Below are 17,834 nucleotides of genomic sequence, written 5' to 3'. Positions count from 1 at the left end.
TTATGTGCAGTATAAATTTTCAGTACTGACAGTAAATTTTGGAACACAGCCGTTGATTAATAGTGAATTTGAAATTTACGTTATACTAGATTAGTACATGCTAAAAACTGCTATGCTTGAAATTAGCAAAGTTAAATGTAAGAACGTAGAAATATTTTAAACAATAAATAATTATAATTATAATATATTTTAACAATATGATAACTTCTCAGTAAACGAAAACAGATTGAAATGAATTGAAATGGATTCAGATTTTCAGAAATATTAATTCACGAATGTTAAAATGAATGTTTTTCATCTGAATGCATTTTTATTCATTTATAGGAATTGCATGGAGCATATCTCTATGCCTTTCAATCTAAAAACAATATTAGCTTTTTTTGTGCAACACACAAACACATTGTGAATACTGCTCAATTCAAAATTTTGAATAAGAAATACAGTTTTTCAATTCAATTGCATCCAATTGAATCTAATTGAATTCAATTGAATCCAATTAAATTCAAAAAAAGTATTCGCTATTTAAAATACGCATTCGGATAGAAAAAAATTTCAATCCATTTTAATCCATTCTCGTAATTTCCCTGGGTAATTTCGTGTCAGTCATCGCGCAATAATCCGCATGTCGTGATAGGCAATTGCGGAATTATGTATTATAGCAGAGAGAAACCTGGTATCAGTACAAAATATTAATCATATTATTACAATGTTTTGTTGTAAGTTCAGAGAGTATAATATGATGCAAATAAAAGCTTTCTTGTCTGTCAGTTCTGCTAAATCTGCAAAAATTAGTTAATGTTTCATGTATATATAAAAAATAATCTGCTTATATAGCTGCTGCTGTGCACCAATTTATCTTTCTTCCTTTTCTCTCCAAGAGGAAAGAAGAGGAAGAAAGATGAACTGATGTAAAGTTCAGCCAAAAAGAACAGGCCTTTATTACGTTAATATAAAGCAATATGGCAGCTATCATGTAAAACACATGATTGGTGATTCCATATATCAGCTGTGCAAGTCAAAGAGTGACTGCCTTTCGTACACATTGCTTTCGATTAAAATTTTATAGGTTAAATTCTACATTGAATGTCACAAAATATTACGCTGTCCGAAGTGAAGGTACAAAATAAAATTCCACAGTGAGCGTCTAGCTACCAAATATATTTGAAATATGTTCAGTGGCATAAAATATTCGCTGAAATACAGTCCAAATAAATTTGGTAAGAAATTTATTCATGCCAATGATATTCCAATTTGAAAGAAAATTATTGCTATTAAATTGTAATAAATTTAATATTCTATCTATGATATATTAAAAAAAAATCAATATGAAGCTTTGATTAATTGTCGATGTAATTTTAGGTTGTCAATTACTGGCATGCTTCTCGACAAAAATAACACTTAAAAGTAATCTAACGAAGACAGAATGCACACGAGGTACTCACCCACATGCGTGTGGACAACCGACATCAACAACGCATCCGCACTTGATAAAGCCTGGCGAGGTACTACCAGGTATATCACTTCAGGAACTTAACAGAAGACGTTCCAAATTAGTAGAGTGTGTCACATTAATGACAAATGCCAAGAACGTACACAAACAACAAATAATTGTCATACCTGCGTCGTCCAAGGTTTACATGTCTGACAAGATACCATACGTCTTTCGGCAAAATACAGACTTTCTATACTTCTCCGGGTGTCAGGAGCCTGATAGTATTTTAGTTCTTACGTGTAGAGAAGATAAATCGTCTTATACTTTATTTGTGAGAACGAGAGATGAACATTCAGAATTATGGGATGGTCCAAGAACTGGCGTTGAAATGGCGACAGAAATGTTTGGCACAGATTACAGTCTGCCAGTTACAGAATTTGAACAATTCTTAGCAGCACTCATACAAGAAGACAAAGGCAGCATTATATGGTATGATCATACGGATGTTGTTCAACCGATTTTGCATAAGAAGCTGTGTCAATTAATTAAATTGACGGACAATCAAATATTTGCTTCTCCCAAGATTTTGTTTCATCAAATTCGCTTGATCAAGAGCGCCTGTGAAATCGATTTAATGCGGAACAGCTGCAGAATTGCCTCTGATGCTATTGTAAAAACAATCCAATCTTCAAAACCAGGGATGAGCGAGCATCAGTTATTCACTACTGTAGATTATGAATGTCGTATGCATGGGGCGGAATACTTGGCGTATCCTCCTGTCGTAGCTGCGGGCAGGAATGCAAATGTAATACATTATATCAATAATAATCAAATTATACAAAGCGGTGATTTAGTTTTGATGGATGCAGGTTTGTATTGAGATGTGTAGAATTATAGGTTCTTTTAGCTGAACTTCTTGCACCGTTCATCTTTTCTCTTTTTTTTTCCATAACATGGATTCAAGAAATTCAGCTGAAAAGAATGGATCTTTTGAATGGACCTTAGTACATAATCGAAACTTTCTTGTACTTCTATCCACTTACAGGTTGCGAGTATCACGGATATTCATCTGATATAACGCGGACGTGGCCAATTAGCGGCAAATTTACGCCGGAACAAAAAGTTCTTTATGAAATAGTACTCGATGTGCAAAAAAACTTGATAAAGAGCCTGAAGGAAATGCCATCGTTGGATAATGCATTCCGTCATATGTGTTTTCTTCTGGGAGAACGGTTGCAAGAAATTAACGTGATACCGAAGAATATAGAAGAAAGTAAATTATTAGCAGCTGCATATGCGTACTGTCCACATCATGTCAGTCATTATCTTGGAATGGATGTGCACGACACAGGAAAAATATCCAGAAGCGTAAGGATACAGCCTGGAATGATAATAACAATGGAACCTGGTATTTGAATGCTTTATATTTTTCTTAAAGACAAAGAACTATTTGTAAATTAAATAAATTAATTTATATTTTTTTTCATTACTTTAGGTGTGTACATAAATCCGAAGACTCCTTACGCACCGTCACACTTCCATGGTTTAGGTATACGTATAGAAGACGATATTTTAATAACAGAAAATGGTCCAGAAATCTTGACGAAAAACTGTCCAAAGGAGGTAGCGGAAATCGAAGCTCTAACAAGTTAAAAGTCAAGAAGTCAATTTAATACTCAGTGTACATAGTAAAACAATATGCTTCTATTTTTTATTTACATGTATATAAAAAAAGTATAAGTATATGCGTGTAAATACGCAGACAATTGCATTAATTGTATATGAAAATAAGGGAGTCTTCGCTTTCATATATAATCTAGATATATTTTTTATACGTATATAAAATGATTGGCTTTTTTATATTCTTCCAAATCCGACTTTCACTTGCTGTAACGTATTTATTTCGTAGATGAATATGTCGAAGAATAGCTTTGTATAACATGTTTATATACACATATATGTGCCTGTGTATTATAAAGTTATATATTGTTTTATTTAATAAAGATAATTCAAAATAATATAATTATATAATAGAGACTTTCAATACTTGGCACTTTTTTTATTTTAGATAACATACATTTTATAAATTCATACAAAGAAAATTTCTTATATTATTCGAAAATTTGTTTAAGTGGAAATAGACGAATATTACATACTTGAAACCAGTAAAGTATTACTAGAATCAATAACAGTAGAGTATATACGAAAAGAGTTAACGCGATCATTGGTACAAAAATATTCAGATCGTATCACAATCTATGGCACAATCACACTGTTATTTTAATGAGATAAGTATTTCGATCCACATGAGTGGGCAAATACGTATGAAGAAAAAAAAATCGCTTTCTACAAAACAACAGTAGCATTCAAAATGGATTAATACATTAAAATATGTGTAAACATGTATTTTTCACGATTCTTTTCACAACAGTTCTTTTCACGATTATATTATAAAGTATCCACGAGACTCTTGAAAAAGCAATGAATTGCTATTTATTGTTTCGTTAGCCGGACCACTGCTCACAACGTAATTCAATGTCGGCTTGTTTTAAATTTATGAAGTTGGAGAGTTGCTTCGCTCGCAAACGAGCCCAAACCAAGTGATTCTGCATCGCATGAATTTGCGCCGCCGCGAGTGCAGCTGCTTCTGGATGTATGACTGTCGTACAGCCAAGTCCTGTAAATATAATTTAACTTTATATTTCAGAAGACAAATTCAATTACTATGCAAATTATATAGAATACCTGAAGGAACATCAAGCGAGGACCATACGCTTCGTTCAATATTGTCCGATTTCAAAGGTGGGCAATTTATAACAGGCAAGACCGTATTGCCGGAGAGTACTGGACCCAAACCATTGCTGCGACCGGCTACCGCTATCAGTACCACCTACAAAAAAAGAAATAAGAAGCTTGTGATAAATGGAAATAAATAATCTTTTTATAGCTATCATTTTCTTTATCGTAACAAGTTTTGTGATTAAAACATAACAGGATAACGCAGATCGCTTCGACGGGTCAGTATAAAAGTTTTTGATACAGTCATCCTAGCACGTTTGATATCACAAATTAGTGACCAATGTTGTAATGATAAATATTACGATAAAATTGCACAATATTATGCTGCTGCAAATTGTTGCTATCATCAGCATTGTGTAATTAAAAAAGATATTTAAATGACTTGTATGTCTCTAGTAATATTTTTATGATTACCAATAATAATTATTAATCATATATAAGCATTTTCGTAATTTTGACAACGATTCAGCAAAAAGTAATATTCAACGAAAATCTACATTTCACCTAATCTATATTAAAAGTTTATTATAATGAGCTGTGAAAAGATGAAATTTCAAACTTACATTTTCTCCGCTGCTTTCATATTCAGCAAGAATATTTAGAGTTTCCTCAGTACCCTTATGAGCACTGCAGACTCGAAATTGAGGTTTTAGACCTAATGCTGTAGCATGCTTTGCAATTTCTCGGCAATGTCCCTTGTCGGATAGTGAGCCCATAAGTATAACAACTAATGGAGTGGATGCTTCAATAACATAATCCAACTGCTCTTCTACCCATTTAAAGTTACACTTTACGGTCTCCAAACTTTGTTGTGTTACATTGGATAGATCTCTGTATACCTAATAAACAGGTATAATAAAGTTTTGACAATTACAGCTATATAATTTTGACGAAAATATCTCAAACTATCAAGAAAAAATCTTACCTGCTTATCTTTCATCTGTTTCTTATCTCCAGAAGGCCAGAGTCTCCAGGAATCACTGTCGATAATATCAGCTAGCAAAATTTCTCCATCTGAATCCACACCGAATTCTATCTTCATATCTATCAGCGAACTATTACGTACTGTCCAAGCTCTCTCAAGAATCTCAAAAATGACAACAGTAGTGCGTTTCATAATATCTACTTCATCCTTCGTTATCTTTCTGCCGCCCAATTGGAAACCCGCGGAAATAATTTGCTCATCAGACCATTGTGGATCATGATTAGCATCATCCTTAAAGAACGTTTCCTGCAAAGGTGGATTGAATCTATAGCCCTCAGGTACCCCTGAAACAATTGTACATAAATATCGTGCATTCTAACATTTTCTTCTTAATTCTGTTAATTCCAAGAGAAAGATATTGATGTTCACATACATACCGGGATGTCTTTTTAGAAAACTACCAGTTGCCTGTCTTCTAGTAACCCATTCAATTGGTATCATGTCACATTTTTTTGCTATGAAAGACTTTGGACCGGCGGATTTGACATAAGCTGTCTTGATACCAGCTTGATTGAGCAACCCAAAGACCTTTATGGTAGTAGATGTGCTAATCGTCGCTTTGCCTTCTAATGCATGAGACTTTAAGCCGTCGCCAGCGGTAATGCGGTCCTTACTTTCCAGCAAACATAAGGTAGGATCATTTAGAAGTTCATAAACCTTCTTCGTCTTACCCTCGTTGATAACTTTTCCAAGTTTATAATCTATAAAAAATAGAAGAGAGAAAATTATCTTTTAATATTAATTGGTACGAAACAAATCTCTTTTTATTTTATAACAAATACAGAAAACAAGTCGATCTTTTCTCTCCTTTGAGTGAATGTTCCGAGATTGTATGTAAATGTATTATTTTCACCGATAGCCCCTTAATTAATTATACCATTCTTATACAAATGTCCATTGATTAATTTTTCAGATACATAGTTAAAATTAAGCTGTAATAATATTTGCTGTAAACTACATTAAGCACAGATATGTTAGAGCACTTGTATGAAACACCGGCCAGTGTACGAACAATGCATTATCGACCACCTGCAGCTCTGGCAAAACCTGTTTATTCCTTTATGTTTTCTTTCAGTAAGATTGCTTCGAATTATTCAGACATAAACATCACGAGATTCACGTCCATGATTAATATCACGTGTCCGAAAATCGTTATACTTGTCTATGCTTCTATTGAATATAAGTGGAAAAATTAATCAAATTAATGCTTCTAACGGACTTACTAGCCATCTTTGCAACTGCTCGTCTACTATTGGAATGAATGTAAGTCGCTTGATTTCACATACATTTCTTTAGCAGTCCCCAGTGTCCCCACTATGATCTTCGTCTGCCTGATTTCCGATTGGCTCAGAGCTTCTCTGTTACGACAACATGATATCAACAACGAAAAATCATACGAATAATATTTTTCTCATTGTACACATCGGAATAAGTTATTTCTCTTGCGTGTTATAACTCATATATTTTATCGAGTAGATTTACGAAACACATTCTAGAAAGTTCACTGTGGATTAATAGATAGTCGAGTCTTAGATTAATTATCACAATACTCCTCTCCATTGGAAGTATAAGATATATATAAATTAAATTATATATTGTAAATAATTATATTTTGTAATTGTATTATTAATAATTATAATTGTAATATTAATTACAATTATCTTTAATTGAAAGTTTTTACTTAACTTTTAATTAAATTTAATCATAAGTAATTACAAAATAATTAAAAAAAGACAAATAAACAGTGGAGCTCCAAAAATAAATCGAAAAGAAAAATAAATTACCAATGTGAACTGTCGCGTTATTAATGTTATTAATGTTTATAATTAATATAAAAATAAATCAATTTAGCTGTAAAATTCACAAACGTTTTGACTCTGAGTTTAAATCCTCTTCGGTACGTTTAAATAATTACGGAAAAGCAAACATAATATGGTTCGAATTCTCTTTCATAATGGTTAAATTGAACATCCAAATTAAAGATAATCAACGATGCAAGGTCAAAAGATAAAAAATGTTGACTGTCATTATGGATTAAGAATAAAAAATATCGTAGGAAAAGTTCGAACGTTAAGAATATGATGAACTCAAAGTAGATCTTTTAATATATTAATATTATGCACTGCATAATATTAATATATTAAAATAATCGCAGCGGCTCATAATTTGTTTTCTTTTAAATAATTTAAATAATTTTAATATAAATAATACAATTCTAAAAATAATTATAAACTATTTTTTTTATCCACAAGTTAGGAACGAGTATATATCGATAGTATATATTGCTACATCGTGTCAATTGTACTGATATAGAATTACGTAATAGAAATAATTCCATAATGGTCAAGTTCGATAAAACTGGACTGCGACATTTTCACTGACTAATCTTTCGAGAATATCAAAATCTCGTCGATTGCCACGAGAATAAAAGAGATCATTGAGGAGTTTTCCACTTTCGGAACTTTACAAAATTCAAACAAGATTACGTCGCAATTACACGTCCGTTCGAGGTCATGCTAATGTGTTACCAGCAATAAGAGGCGGCTAATTTCTATAATTACATGGCAAATGACGTAAACATCATTAACTTAAGGATGTATATATTACATCTCAAAACAAAAATTCATACAAAAATTTTAAATTATTTTATTATTATATATGATTAATTATAGGCATCAATAACTGCAACAGCTTATATTGACAATTTGTTTCTGTTTTGATTAATTTTTGGAGTTTTAATTACTGTTTATTTGTAATTTTAAATTATTTATATAATTACTTTTTAAAACTCAATTATGTCTAACACGTTATTAGTATATCCGTGTAAAATTTGGACACGATTCTCTTATTGGTTTAAAAGTTGTTTAATTTTGTTAGTCTTGATTCCGATGTAAATTCGCGTTTTGTAATAATTATTTGCAAATTGAGCAAGTCGTAGCATTACAAATTAAATCAATTTTTATATATACTAATAAAACTTTAATAAATTCATGCAAAAGTTTATTTGAATCTATCTATTTATTTAAAAATTATTTACTTACAACTGCAAAATATATATTTCGCTGCATAAAGCCATTATAAATCCCAAATTATTTGTTTTGTTTGTTACAATTGGTAATTTCAAAGCGTACAATCTCGGAGCGTATTTATGATAAAAATTTGTCAATTAATTTATAGCTGAAATTAGCATTTTTTTGCTGGGACTTAGCTAATATTGTACAGCTAATATCGCAACGTCTTTAAGTGCTCTATTCTTGATCGATCCTGCGTTTAACATGATCCATGCCAATTCTTCCGACGTCTGTCGTCATAAACGAGAGAAAGAAAGAGAAAGAAAGAGACAGAAAAAGAGAGAAAGAAAGAGATATTGTCTCTTTGAGAAACAGTCCATTCGTCTCTTGAATCGACGCGGCGTTGCACTCACATCCTCCCGCATCGTCCCTCTTCTTCGAGAAGGAAGAGATAATGGTCGCACCGATCAAGCGGAGCGAGCCCCTCCGGCAGGCAGTGGGCTTCCTCATTGGCTGTCACTAGATACCCCCCCGTCATTTCAATTTGTGGCTTGTGGTTCGAAATACGAAGCACACGTTTCATATGAACCAGACGTGTTCCCAAAGCGGGACGAGAAGTACGAGAACGTTTTCGGCGTCTCTGCACGCACACGGCACACGTGAGGTACGTGTATCGCTTCCTCATACGTCCGGACCTCCATCAGGATCTTCGCGAACCAAGCGTGATTTGCACATTACTTATTTGCGTCTGTTTTCATTATTCCATAACTCGAAAAGCCAAACAAGTAGTTTCCTTTCTGTGATCTTCGTGGAATCTTCATAAAGTGAGAACTCATAGATAAGAAAGAAAGCCAATCGTGTGTCCAATGTGCGATCCTTCGTCCGCAGCATCCGTCGCAAATTTGGCTGATCTATGCTCTTTAGTTCTCTTCATTACGTTATTTCGTGTCACGTGTTAATTCATTGAGATTGCACGAGTCTGATAATGTGAATTTATATCCAATATGAAAATAATGAGTTGATTTAATAAAAAACTTATTATTCTTTAAGATATATGAATTCTTTATATTTGTACACTAAGGAAAAAAAATTTAAACCTACTTTCACAACTCACGGTTAATTCTTAACCGAGGTTCAACGTATTTCTCATCTATTTTTAATTTTAGAATTGGAAAGAAGTAATAAATTGAACTTCGGTTAAGAATTAACTGTAGGTCTGTTCCTTTTAGCTAAAGGTCTTGCACAGTTCATCTTTTCTTTTTTTCTTTCCAACATAGAAAGAAAAAGAAGAAAGAAGATGAAGTTCAGCTAAAAAGAACAGGTCACATGAATTGTGAAACTGGGCCTTAGTGTCTTCAGCAAAATTGTTTTAGTAGAAATATTTTTTAAAAGCAACCAAATATTTTGTTTATATAACACAAATTTAGTTACTTTTGCAATAATTGTTTTGCTTTGTAAAAATAACAAAAATATTTATTTATACCAACTAAACAATAATAAATTAATTCGCATAATTTAATAGTTTTATTTGATATTTTTTACTAAAAAATTGTTTTAATTTTCAAAAATTTTAGTTCAAAGAACAAAACATTTTTTCTAGTGTAATTTGTCCTTGATAGATGACAAAGAAATTTACGCTTGATTTTTGTAATTTTTCAGTTTTATGAATAATGAAAATAATATTTTGTGTTTCGACGCTCAGGAAAAACGATCTCCATGGGTTATTATAGTCTGTCTTTTGTTATAGGTCTGCACTAGACTACATTGAAACTCTTTCTTGTTTTCACCAAACATATATACCTATTTCACTTTAAGTTCCAAAAGTGTATACTAGTTCAGCCATAGAAAAAACAGGTCTTATGTATTCGTTGCGTATAACTTCTTCTCAATATATAAGTCTTATTTTTTATCGGAGTAGCGCAAACTTTCAGAGCGAGGAATTAAGAGAAATATATGGGCAACTCGAACCGAACTTGAATTAACTTAATCATTAATTATTAATTAAGTATTTAATTCAAGTTATTAAGCAACGTCTGCATTTTATTTTCTAATTATGTTTTGTTAATACGCGAATAGAATTATTAAATTATTTACTAGAATTATGAAATTTTTGTTTATTGTATCGAAAATAAGATTAAGAACACAAGGAATTATATATTAGAGATTTTATTTTAAGCAATTCGAGTTAACTGCCGATTAAATTAATCGGGATTAAATTAATCGAAATCGTTCCGTACAAAAAATTATTGCGTTTGAACATTTTTTATTGCGTTCTGCGCTCTGTTCTGCTAGATTTCATATCTTCGCACATATCATTTTAAATTTGTCAACAGTTTCTTAACTGATTCATGATAAATATAAATATATTGACAGTAAAGTTGTGGATCTCATGTATATAATATAAAATATTTTTATGCATTTCGGTTTCGTATTTTTTAAAATTCTTTTATTCATATTCTTGCTTATTTTAGTTCAAATAAATCGACGCAACTGTAAATTCAATGATTAGCGATAGAAAAGCATTCTCTCTGACAGATGAATATATAATACATTTTAATTCAGTCTTGCCCTTAGTAATTTATTCGTAAGAAAAATCTATATTTCTCTTTCATGATTGGAAAACAAAACACTTATTATTGTAATCCCTATCAGTATTAATATCTTTAGAAATCTTAGATCGTAAGTTAATATATGTTATAATTTTTCCTTAAAATTATTACTTCAAATTATATTTCTTTAGATTTAGATAACATATAATAATAAAAGTATCATCCATTTGACTTGTTTCATCAAAATTAATATTTAAAATAATTCGATTTTTCTTTTCTAATAAATAAGTTACATGAGTTTATCTTTTATATTTGTTCTTGCGAGTTTTGTCTAGCTTTGAAAACCAATATCGAACTACAGAATAAGTAAATAAAAAAAAAATAAATAAAAAAGATAAATAAAAAAAAAGATAACATTACTTTCGTATCTATATGTAGTTTGTAACTGACACGGGAGAACTATCTTATTGCAGAAAAATATGATGCAATTTCTCGCGTGATGTGAAAGAATCGATTTGTTGTAAACAAATATAACTGTTCTATATTATGACATTTGTGATGTCAGTACGATGTAAAATGATGAAATCAGTTGCGAAATGCAGTTTGCGCAAATGTGAATGATGAGAAAACATAGTTGTAGCATTGAACAAACGTAAGATATGTGGATTCTATCAATCCGCTGGGGGTCAATAGTTTACAAGGGCAATGCAGATAATACAAAGAGGAATTACGAAAGGATCTACTCTCTTTTTAGGCACTTTAATAGGATATACAATTTATAATACATAATTTATCTAATATATATCTACATGAAAAACCTTTATAAAGCAAATATAATATATTAAGTTTCAATGGAAGAGTATATATTTAAATCTAGAGAAAAATTTAAATTTTATTACATTATAATTATTAAAACTTATTAATTGTACAATGTGAGAAACACATAATAATTCAATATTGATAAGAGCGTATTTATGATCATTTCATGTTTTTTATGACTTTTTAATCCAATCTATTTGTCTTAATTATCTTAATTACTACTGCTAAACTTAACATATTTTGTTTGTGACAGATCGCAATGGAAACATTTCACGATAAAGATAGCGAACATTGTGTTGAAGCAATGTCTCGTCTTTCCATGGAGGAATCAGAATGTACGAAACCACGAAGCAAAGGTGAAACCAGGGGACAAGGATCTACTGGTCTTACACACGAATGCGGTGTTTTCGGATGTATAGCTGCAGGGGACTGGCCATCACAAATTGATGTTGCTCAAGTTATTTGTTTAGGTAAGTTCACATTGTGTGTGATAGAAATTAACTGAAATAAAAACGTATATAAAAATGTATATACAATAAGAGAGAAAAAAATACGAAACAAAAGACGAAACAATATGTTATTTTCACTCAATCAGGTTTAGTGGCGTTGCAACATAGGGGACAAGAAAGCGCTGGAATCGTAACAAGTGAGGGTGTCTGCTCCAAGTCATTCCATGTTCATAAGGGTATGGGAATGATCAATAATATTTTCACCGACGAGATTATGAGAAAACTCAAAGGAAATCTTGGAATTGGTCATACCAGATACAGTACAAGTGCAGCCAGTGAAGAAGTCAATTGTCAGCCATTTGTTGTACACACTGCGCACGGAGCACTGGCAGTTGGACATAATGGAGAATTAGTCAATACAGAGTCTCTTCGAAAAATGGTAATACGAAAGAAAAATTTACGTTAACAATCCTTGTCGATCGAATCTGAATTCCGTTTTGAATGTGTTTACTCATATGTATGTTCAGGTATTAGGTCGAGGCGTTGGTTTATCAACGCATTCGGACTCGGAGCTTATAACACAAGCACTCTGTTTGAATCCGCCGGAAGGTGAAGTTAATGGACCAGATTGGCCTGCACGTATCAAACACCTTATGCAATTGGCACCGCTGTCATACTCCTTAGTCATAATGCAGAGGGACAAAATTTATGGCGTAAGAGATCCTTACGGAAATCGACCTCTTTGTTTAGGGAAAATTGTACCAATTGGCAATTTAGGTACAATGTATTGAAATATCAATAAAAGTGTATGTCTATTTTAATGATTCTTTAATACTAATGCAAAATAATAACATGAATCGCAGCAAGTAACGAGTCCGATGACGATGACGATGAAGCAGAAGGCTGGGTAATTTCGTCGGAATCTTGCGGATTCTTAAGTATCGGCGCAAGATATGTTCGCGAAGTATTTCCTGGCGAAATTGTGGAACTGACTAGAGAGGGTATTAAAACTATAGAGATAGTGGAAAGGCCAAATAAAAAACCACAGGCATTTTGTATTTTTGAATATGTCTACTTCGCTAGAAGCGACAGCATTTTTGAAGGTATGTAAATAAGAATGACAATATAGCGCAATAGAGAGATTGAGAGACATGTTTAATTATGTATCATTATTTGTAATATAGGTCAAATGGTATATTCCGTTCGTATGCAATGTGGACGAGTGCTAGCGATAGAATCCCCGGTTGAAGCAGATATAGTTAGTTCTGTACCAGAATCAGGAACTGCAGCGGCACACGGATATGCCAGACAAGTAAATGCAAATAAAATCAGCAGCATAATTGCCGCAAATATAAAAACGTGCAATTTATCTAAATAATACTTTTTTCTTTTAATGTTATAGTCTAAGATACCTTTCGCTGAAGTGCTGTGCAAAAACAGATACGTAGGTAGAACATTTATTCAACCCAGCACGCGACTGAGACAGCTCGGAGTTGCCAAGAAATTCGGAGCTTTGTCAGAGAATGTAAAAGGAAAAAAAATAGTTCTCATTGATGACTCTATCGTGCGGGGAAATACAATCGGCCCCATCATTAAATTGTTAAGGGATGCAGGCGCTAAGGAGGTAAGTTTTTTTAATATCTTTTCTATTTATATTTATTAGTATATTCATCATGTCACATTTATAGGTTCATATCAGAATAGCCTCGCCACCGCTGAAATATCCGTGTTACATGGGCATCAACATTCCAACGAGAGAAGAACTTATCGCGAATAAGCTTGACAGTGTAAAATTGGCCAAACACGTGGGAGCAGACAGTTTAACGTACCTTTCAGTCGAGGGGCTTGTCGAGGCGGTCAGATATCGCATGGACAATCGCGAAAGTAATTACATCGGTCACTGTACTGCCTGCCTAACGGGAGAGTATCCAGACGAATTACCTGGTGATCTCGACTGGTAAAGACGCATGATTTTTTTCTAAAATCAAACAAAACTCAGGTTTTTGAAATAAAATAACGAATACGTAGCATTCTGCAATGTACGATTTAACAAAGTGTTATATTATTTCTTCATTAATACACAGGTGTGAATTCGCACCATTTTTACAGCTATAAAATTAATTCTAAAATGAATACTTTAATGCTGTTATCTGCTTGTAAAAAAAATTGGGGTTATCACCGCAATTTTATGCACAAATACCTTTAGTATCCTTCAAATAGGCAATAAAATTATCCATTTTTAACATTGGATAAAAAATAAGTCTTGAGAAATTTGAAAAAATAATACATCTTAAAGTGAGTTTTAATAAATTTTTTACTAATATAATGTTTTTCGATATTACATCAAACAAAGTTCCTTGCCTTTTTTCTTTAAATTTTTGAAATTAATGAAAAAATTTGAAAAAACATCAAAAGCTTTATTATAAGCGGAGTTATGAACCGCCGAAGTTGCACAATGCAGATTCACATATGCTACATAAAGGTCACGGAAAATGTATGTAAACAAAAGAATTATTATAGAATAGATGTATTCGCGTATCTAAATATTACATAAAATATTAAATATAATGATCGAAAAGATTTTAGACAATGCGTTTGAATTTTTATAACAGATATATTATATAAAGTACGTAAATAAGGATGAATAAGATTATTTTCTATTTTTTATTAGGATTTTTAATAGAAAATGTCTGTACTTTTTGGATTCAATTCAGTATTTTTAACTACATATTATTTCATATGAAAAATGTGTATTACGTACAAAAAAAATTACAAATAAAATGATATGTGAAATGTTTTTTTTAGTTTATATTTTCTATGTTCAAAGTAAACATGTGTCAAATAATATTATTTCTTATAATTATATATGTATACTAAATATACATAAGATATATTTAAAATTGAATTGATTGTGAAATGTAAAAACAAAATTGAAAAATAAAACATTCTATTATTAAATTAAACAAAATTAGCGATGTAGCAAAAAATTAATATTTAATTTACATTCTTACATATAAGTAAAATTATAATTGCTTCTTCCAATGATAGTTCAATATTCAAAGCACTGATGTTACTGCACTAGTTTTATGTTATTAATATACTCATGCTAAGAACGTTAATCTCTCTAAATATTAAAATTTTTAATTAGAATTTTAAAAATTACATTTTACTTTCTCATGTTTCTTCTGATTTTTCTTTGGTTTTTTGTACGACGAGGTTTTCCTCATCAGACTCTGAATCCAATGCAATACCTTTGGATTTTTTCTCTTCTCTAATTTTCTGTTTTTCCAAGAATATGCTTAATTCTTCTAGTTTCTCATCACGTACTTTATTCCAGAACTGCATAGCTAAAACAAATTGCTTTCATGTTAAATAAAATGTATGCAGACTGAAAAAATTCGTTCTATTACCTTCCTCTTGATACTTTGGAGGCACACCAGCTTGTGCTAACATTTCTTCATTCGGAATACAACTTTCATGTTCGGCATCACCGAGGACCTCAACTCTTGGCTTTGTAAACACTCTCTGCATCTTAAGTAACTTTCTCGTTTTAGCAGAATATTTTAAAGTCGGCACTTTATCGAATACCTCATCGTCCACCTTTGGATTGTCATCTTTCTCAAAGAACATATAAGTGCCTACAGCGTCTTCATAAGTGCCCTCATAAAACTAAAAATATAAAACGATTAAAATTCATTTTTTAGTTGATTGTGGTTGAATTTAACTTGGTGATGAGAACTGGGAGGGCATGTAATAGAAATACTTCTATTTAAAACACGGTTTTTGCAATATAAGAGTATTTTATATTTTGTACTTCAGCAGAATAATATATGAAAGTATGTATATTTTAAAATCAAGAGATTGAAAGTTTTATCTATCTTGTAATTTAATAATAAAATTGATTGTCAATCTTAGTATTCAAAATACAAAATACTTTTATATGCTCCTATGAAATACAAAATACAAAATATTTTCATGGGCTCTGTTGAAATACAAAACACAAAATATAATTGTCTTACAACTACTCTTTCTCAAATATAAGTATTTTAAAATAAATAAATAGATAAACAGGTTAAAATTAGAAGCCTGATATAGATAAATAATTTAAAATAATTTCTTATTACATAAATTAATAACAGAATGTTTCAACTTTACTTAGTCATCTCCAGTTGCTAATAATAAAAATATTTCAAATATATGTCCAGTTGGTCATAATGTAAAAATTATATTTTTCTAGCTATAGTTAATCGTTAAGCTAATGATTTTTTTTTAATAACTTTTAAAGTTACCGCAGCAAAACCATTGATTTATGTCTATTTCCACCAATGTAGATTGACTTTAATCTCGGTTCAACTTACTCTTTATCTTTTTCTAATCTTTAGAACGAAGAGGAAGTTGAACCAACATTAAAGTTAATCTACATTGGTGGAAATAGGCATTAGTGATTAATAAAGAAAAACAAAATTATCAAGTGAGGTTAGGTTTAGACCTAATCTCACTTAATAATTTTGTTTTTCTAGTTATTTGTTACCACTGATGTCTATGAACAGAATCATGAGTTGTTTAGCAACTAACTATTGATTAGTGAATTGACTCTCAGCTGCTTTCCTTCTCTCTCATCTTACATTACAATTCCTTATATTCCATATTAATTAAATATAAGCTCTTAATCAAACAAGAATCCTGTTTTTCCTTTCGGAGAAAACATAATATATTATTAATTACTAAACTAATGGTTTTGTCTAAACTAGATAATGAAAAACTAGATCTAAACAGGAAATAAATATGAGTACATTCAGGATGCGTTTATAACAATATTATTGTGCATTTAACATGTAATTGACATTACATATATTACAGAATTTTAGAAACAAAAGTGCGTATTTATTAATAAAAGCGCATTCTAAAAACAAGCTACAAAGTTTAAATATGATTTATACTTCGTTTTTCACTTATTAAATTCTACAAATAGTAAAATACAGCATACCCGTCCATTAATTTCCATTATAGGATGTTCAGTATCTATTCCAATCATATCCAATTGAAGATCTTTATTATTGAACATTTCGTTACCGGTAAGCCCCTCAAATTCTACATATACGAGCATTTCTTCTTCATTTTCAGATAACTCACCATCCGACTCCATCTTTCTTATGAGTTGTTATGAATTATTATTTGTTATTATTTAAATTCACAAATACATTTCAGGCAATGACATCTAACATATCTAGATTACATTCCACTTGACGGCCTTGAAATTTAAAGCTTAAAGGTACATTTTCACGAGCTGCTCTAATTGGTCGTTTCAGCATAATATTCTAACCTTAACGCGTTTCTAACCTAATGTGTACATACATAAACACGTTGTGTTCAATTGTACCGAAAATAATTATTAAAAATGAGGTATGCAATCCCATTTTGTAATAATTCGATAACAAGGCTATGTAATGAATGCATTTCCTCGAAATAGCAAACATCGTGCTCTATGTGTCAAAATGTTAGCGAAAGGTATTGGGGAAATGGCATGAAAAATTGGACGCCTGCAAAAAATTCTTATCTCTGTGAAGTGAAGCATTATTTATTATAAATTTATTATTAAAAAATTAATATTTGACATTTAAAATAAACGTTGACATAAAAAGGCATCTTTAAACATGTACGTAGTATTTTGTTTTGTATGGCGTACGCAGTATTTTGTCCAGTATATAATCTGCGCTGATTCGCGGATGTTAAACATAAACGTAGTGACGACGATGACGTGTTCATAGCGTACCACGTGTAGGACATACA

At 31.2% G+C, this 17,834-nt stretch overlaps 4 protein-coding genes across 10 annotated transcripts; 2 read left to right on the top strand and 2 right to left on the bottom strand.

Moving 5' to 3' along the window:
* Positions 1–38: 38 nt before the first annotated feature.
* On the top strand, positions 39–3,277 carry LOC105144564 (xaa-Pro aminopeptidase 3). Of its 3 annotated transcripts, none has more exons than XM_011053541.2 (5): positions 39–137; positions 1,067–1,217; positions 1,360–2,301; positions 2,478–2,840; positions 2,928–3,277. In XM_011053541.2, exons 2-5 carry the CDS (start codon positions 1,169–1,171, stop codon positions 3,083–3,085), a joined length of 1,512 nt encoding a protein of 503 aa, XP_011051843.2. In that variant the 5' UTR covers positions 39–137; positions 1,067–1,168; the 3' UTR covers positions 3,086–3,277. The 3 variants fall into 3 exon arrangements, with proteins under 3 accessions (XP_011051843.2, XP_087264565.1, XP_087264564.1); XM_087408439.1 differs by lacking the exon at positions 39–137 and adding an exon at positions 580–673; XM_087408438.1 differs by lacking the exon at positions 39–137 and adding an exon at positions 583–716.
* A 199-nt stretch (positions 3,278–3,476) lies between these two features.
* Paics (PAICS bifunctional enzyme) lies at positions 3,477–6,589 on the bottom strand. 2 transcript variants are annotated; one of them, XM_011053542.2, is made up of 6 exons: positions 6,440–6,589; positions 5,594–5,917; positions 5,157–5,500; positions 4,795–5,070; positions 4,178–4,322; positions 3,477–4,109 (listed from the first exon to the last, which is right to left on the bottom strand). In XM_011053542.2, exons 1-6 carry the CDS (start codon positions 6,444–6,446, stop codon positions 3,937–3,939), a joined length of 1,269 nt encoding a protein of 422 aa, XP_011051844.1. In that variant the 5' UTR covers positions 6,447–6,589; the 3' UTR covers positions 3,477–3,936. The 2 variants fall into 2 exon arrangements, with proteins under 2 accessions (XP_011051844.1, XP_087264567.1); XM_087408441.1 differs by lacking the exon at positions 6,440–6,589 and adding an exon at positions 6,229–6,250.
* A 2,149-nt stretch (positions 6,590–8,738) lies between these two features.
* LOC105144568 (amidophosphoribosyltransferase) lies at positions 8,739–15,012 on the top strand. Its single transcript, XM_011053545.2, has 8 exons — positions 8,739–8,891; positions 11,849–12,065; positions 12,191–12,483; positions 12,572–12,821; positions 12,908–13,147; positions 13,229–13,356; positions 13,447–13,668; positions 13,733–15,012. The coding sequence occupies exons 1-8, from the start codon at positions 8,811–8,813 to the stop codon at positions 14,003–14,005; spliced, it is 1,704 nt and encodes a 567-aa protein (XP_011051847.1). The 5' UTR covers positions 8,739–8,810; the 3' UTR covers positions 14,006–15,012.
* On the bottom strand, positions 11,520–17,303 carry LOC105144566 (general transcription factor 3C polypeptide 6). 4 transcript variants are annotated; one of them, XR_015546000.1, is made up of 5 exons: positions 17,032–17,302; positions 15,455–15,713; positions 15,296–15,391; positions 13,874–14,022; positions 11,520–12,096 (listed from the first exon to the last, which is right to left on the bottom strand). XR_015546000.1 is itself a non-coding variant. In XM_011053544.2 (4 exons), the coding sequence occupies exons 1-4, from the start codon at positions 17,188–17,190 to the stop codon at positions 13,982–13,984; spliced, it is 555 nt and encodes a 184-aa protein (XP_011051846.1). In that variant the 5' UTR covers positions 17,191–17,303; the 3' UTR covers positions 12,189–13,981. The 4 variants fall into 4 exon arrangements, 3 of the variants coding, with proteins under 3 accessions (XP_011051846.1, XP_087265026.1, XP_011051845.1); XM_011053544.2 differs by lacking the exon at positions 11,520–12,096 and having other exon boundaries at positions 12,189–14,022; positions 17,032–17,303; XM_087408900.1 differs by lacking the exon at positions 11,520–12,096 and having other exon boundaries at positions 12,189–14,022; positions 15,208–15,391.
* Positions 17,304–17,834: the final 531 nt, after the last annotated feature.

The sequence above is a fragment of the Acromyrmex echinatior genome, chromosome 8, assembly GCF_024713525.1.
Source record: "Acromyrmex echinatior isolate Ae372 chromosome 8, ASM2471352v2, whole genome shotgun sequence".
Classification (NCBI taxonomy): domain Eukaryota; kingdom Metazoa; phylum Arthropoda; class Insecta; order Hymenoptera; family Formicidae; genus Acromyrmex; species Acromyrmex echinatior.
The sequence above is the reverse complement of the archived record's forward strand: the minus strand, read 5'-3'. Positions and strand labels throughout refer to the sequence as shown.

Excerpts from the sequence above, each read along its gene's own strand:
- LOC105144568 (XM_011053545.2), top strand. The coding sequence starts at position 8,811 with ATGAACCAGACGTGTTCCCAAAGCGGGACGAGAAGTACGAGAACGTTT. Across the intron at positions 12,484-12,571 it reads CAGAGTCTCTTCGAAAAATG|GTATTAGGTCGAGGCGTTGG; the intron begins GTAATACGAAAG and ends ATGTATGTTCAG. Across the intron at positions 13,357-13,446 it reads CACACGGATATGCCAGACAA|TCTAAGATACCTTTCGCTGA; the intron begins GTAAATGCAAAT and ends TTAATGTTATAG.
- LOC105144564 (XM_011053541.2), top strand. The coding sequence starts at position 1,169 with ATGTTCAGTGGCATAAAATATTCGCTGAAATACAGTCCAAATAAATTT. Across the intron at positions 1,218-1,359 it reads ATACAGTCCAAATAAATTTG|GTTGTCAATTACTGGCATGC; the intron begins GTAAGAAATTTA and ends ATGTAATTTTAG. Across the intron at positions 2,302-2,477 it reads TTTAGTTTTGATGGATGCAG|GTTGCGAGTATCACGGATAT; the intron begins GTTTGTATTGAG and ends ATCCACTTACAG.
- Paics (XM_011053542.2), bottom strand. Across the intron at positions 5,071-5,156 it reads AACAGATGAAAGATAAGCAG|GTATACAGAGATCTATCCAA; the intron begins GTAAGATTTTTT and ends CCTGTTTATTAG. Across the intron at positions 4,323-4,794 it reads ATGAAAGCAGCGGAGAAAAT|GTGGTACTGATAGCGGTAGC; the intron begins GTAAGTTTGAAA and ends CTTTTTTTGTAG.
- LOC105144566 (XM_087408900.1), bottom strand. The coding sequence starts at position 17,190 with ATGGAGTCGGATGGTGAGTTATCTGAAAATGAAGAAGAAATGCTCGTA. Across the intron at positions 15,714-17,031 it reads TAATGGAAATTAATGGACGG|TTTTATGAGGGCACTTATGA; the intron begins GTATGCTGTATT and ends TTATATTTTTAG. Across the intron at positions 15,392-15,454 it reads TCCAAAGTATCAAGAGGAAG|CTATGCAGTTCTGGAATAAA; the intron begins GTAATAGAACGA and ends AATTTGTTTTAG.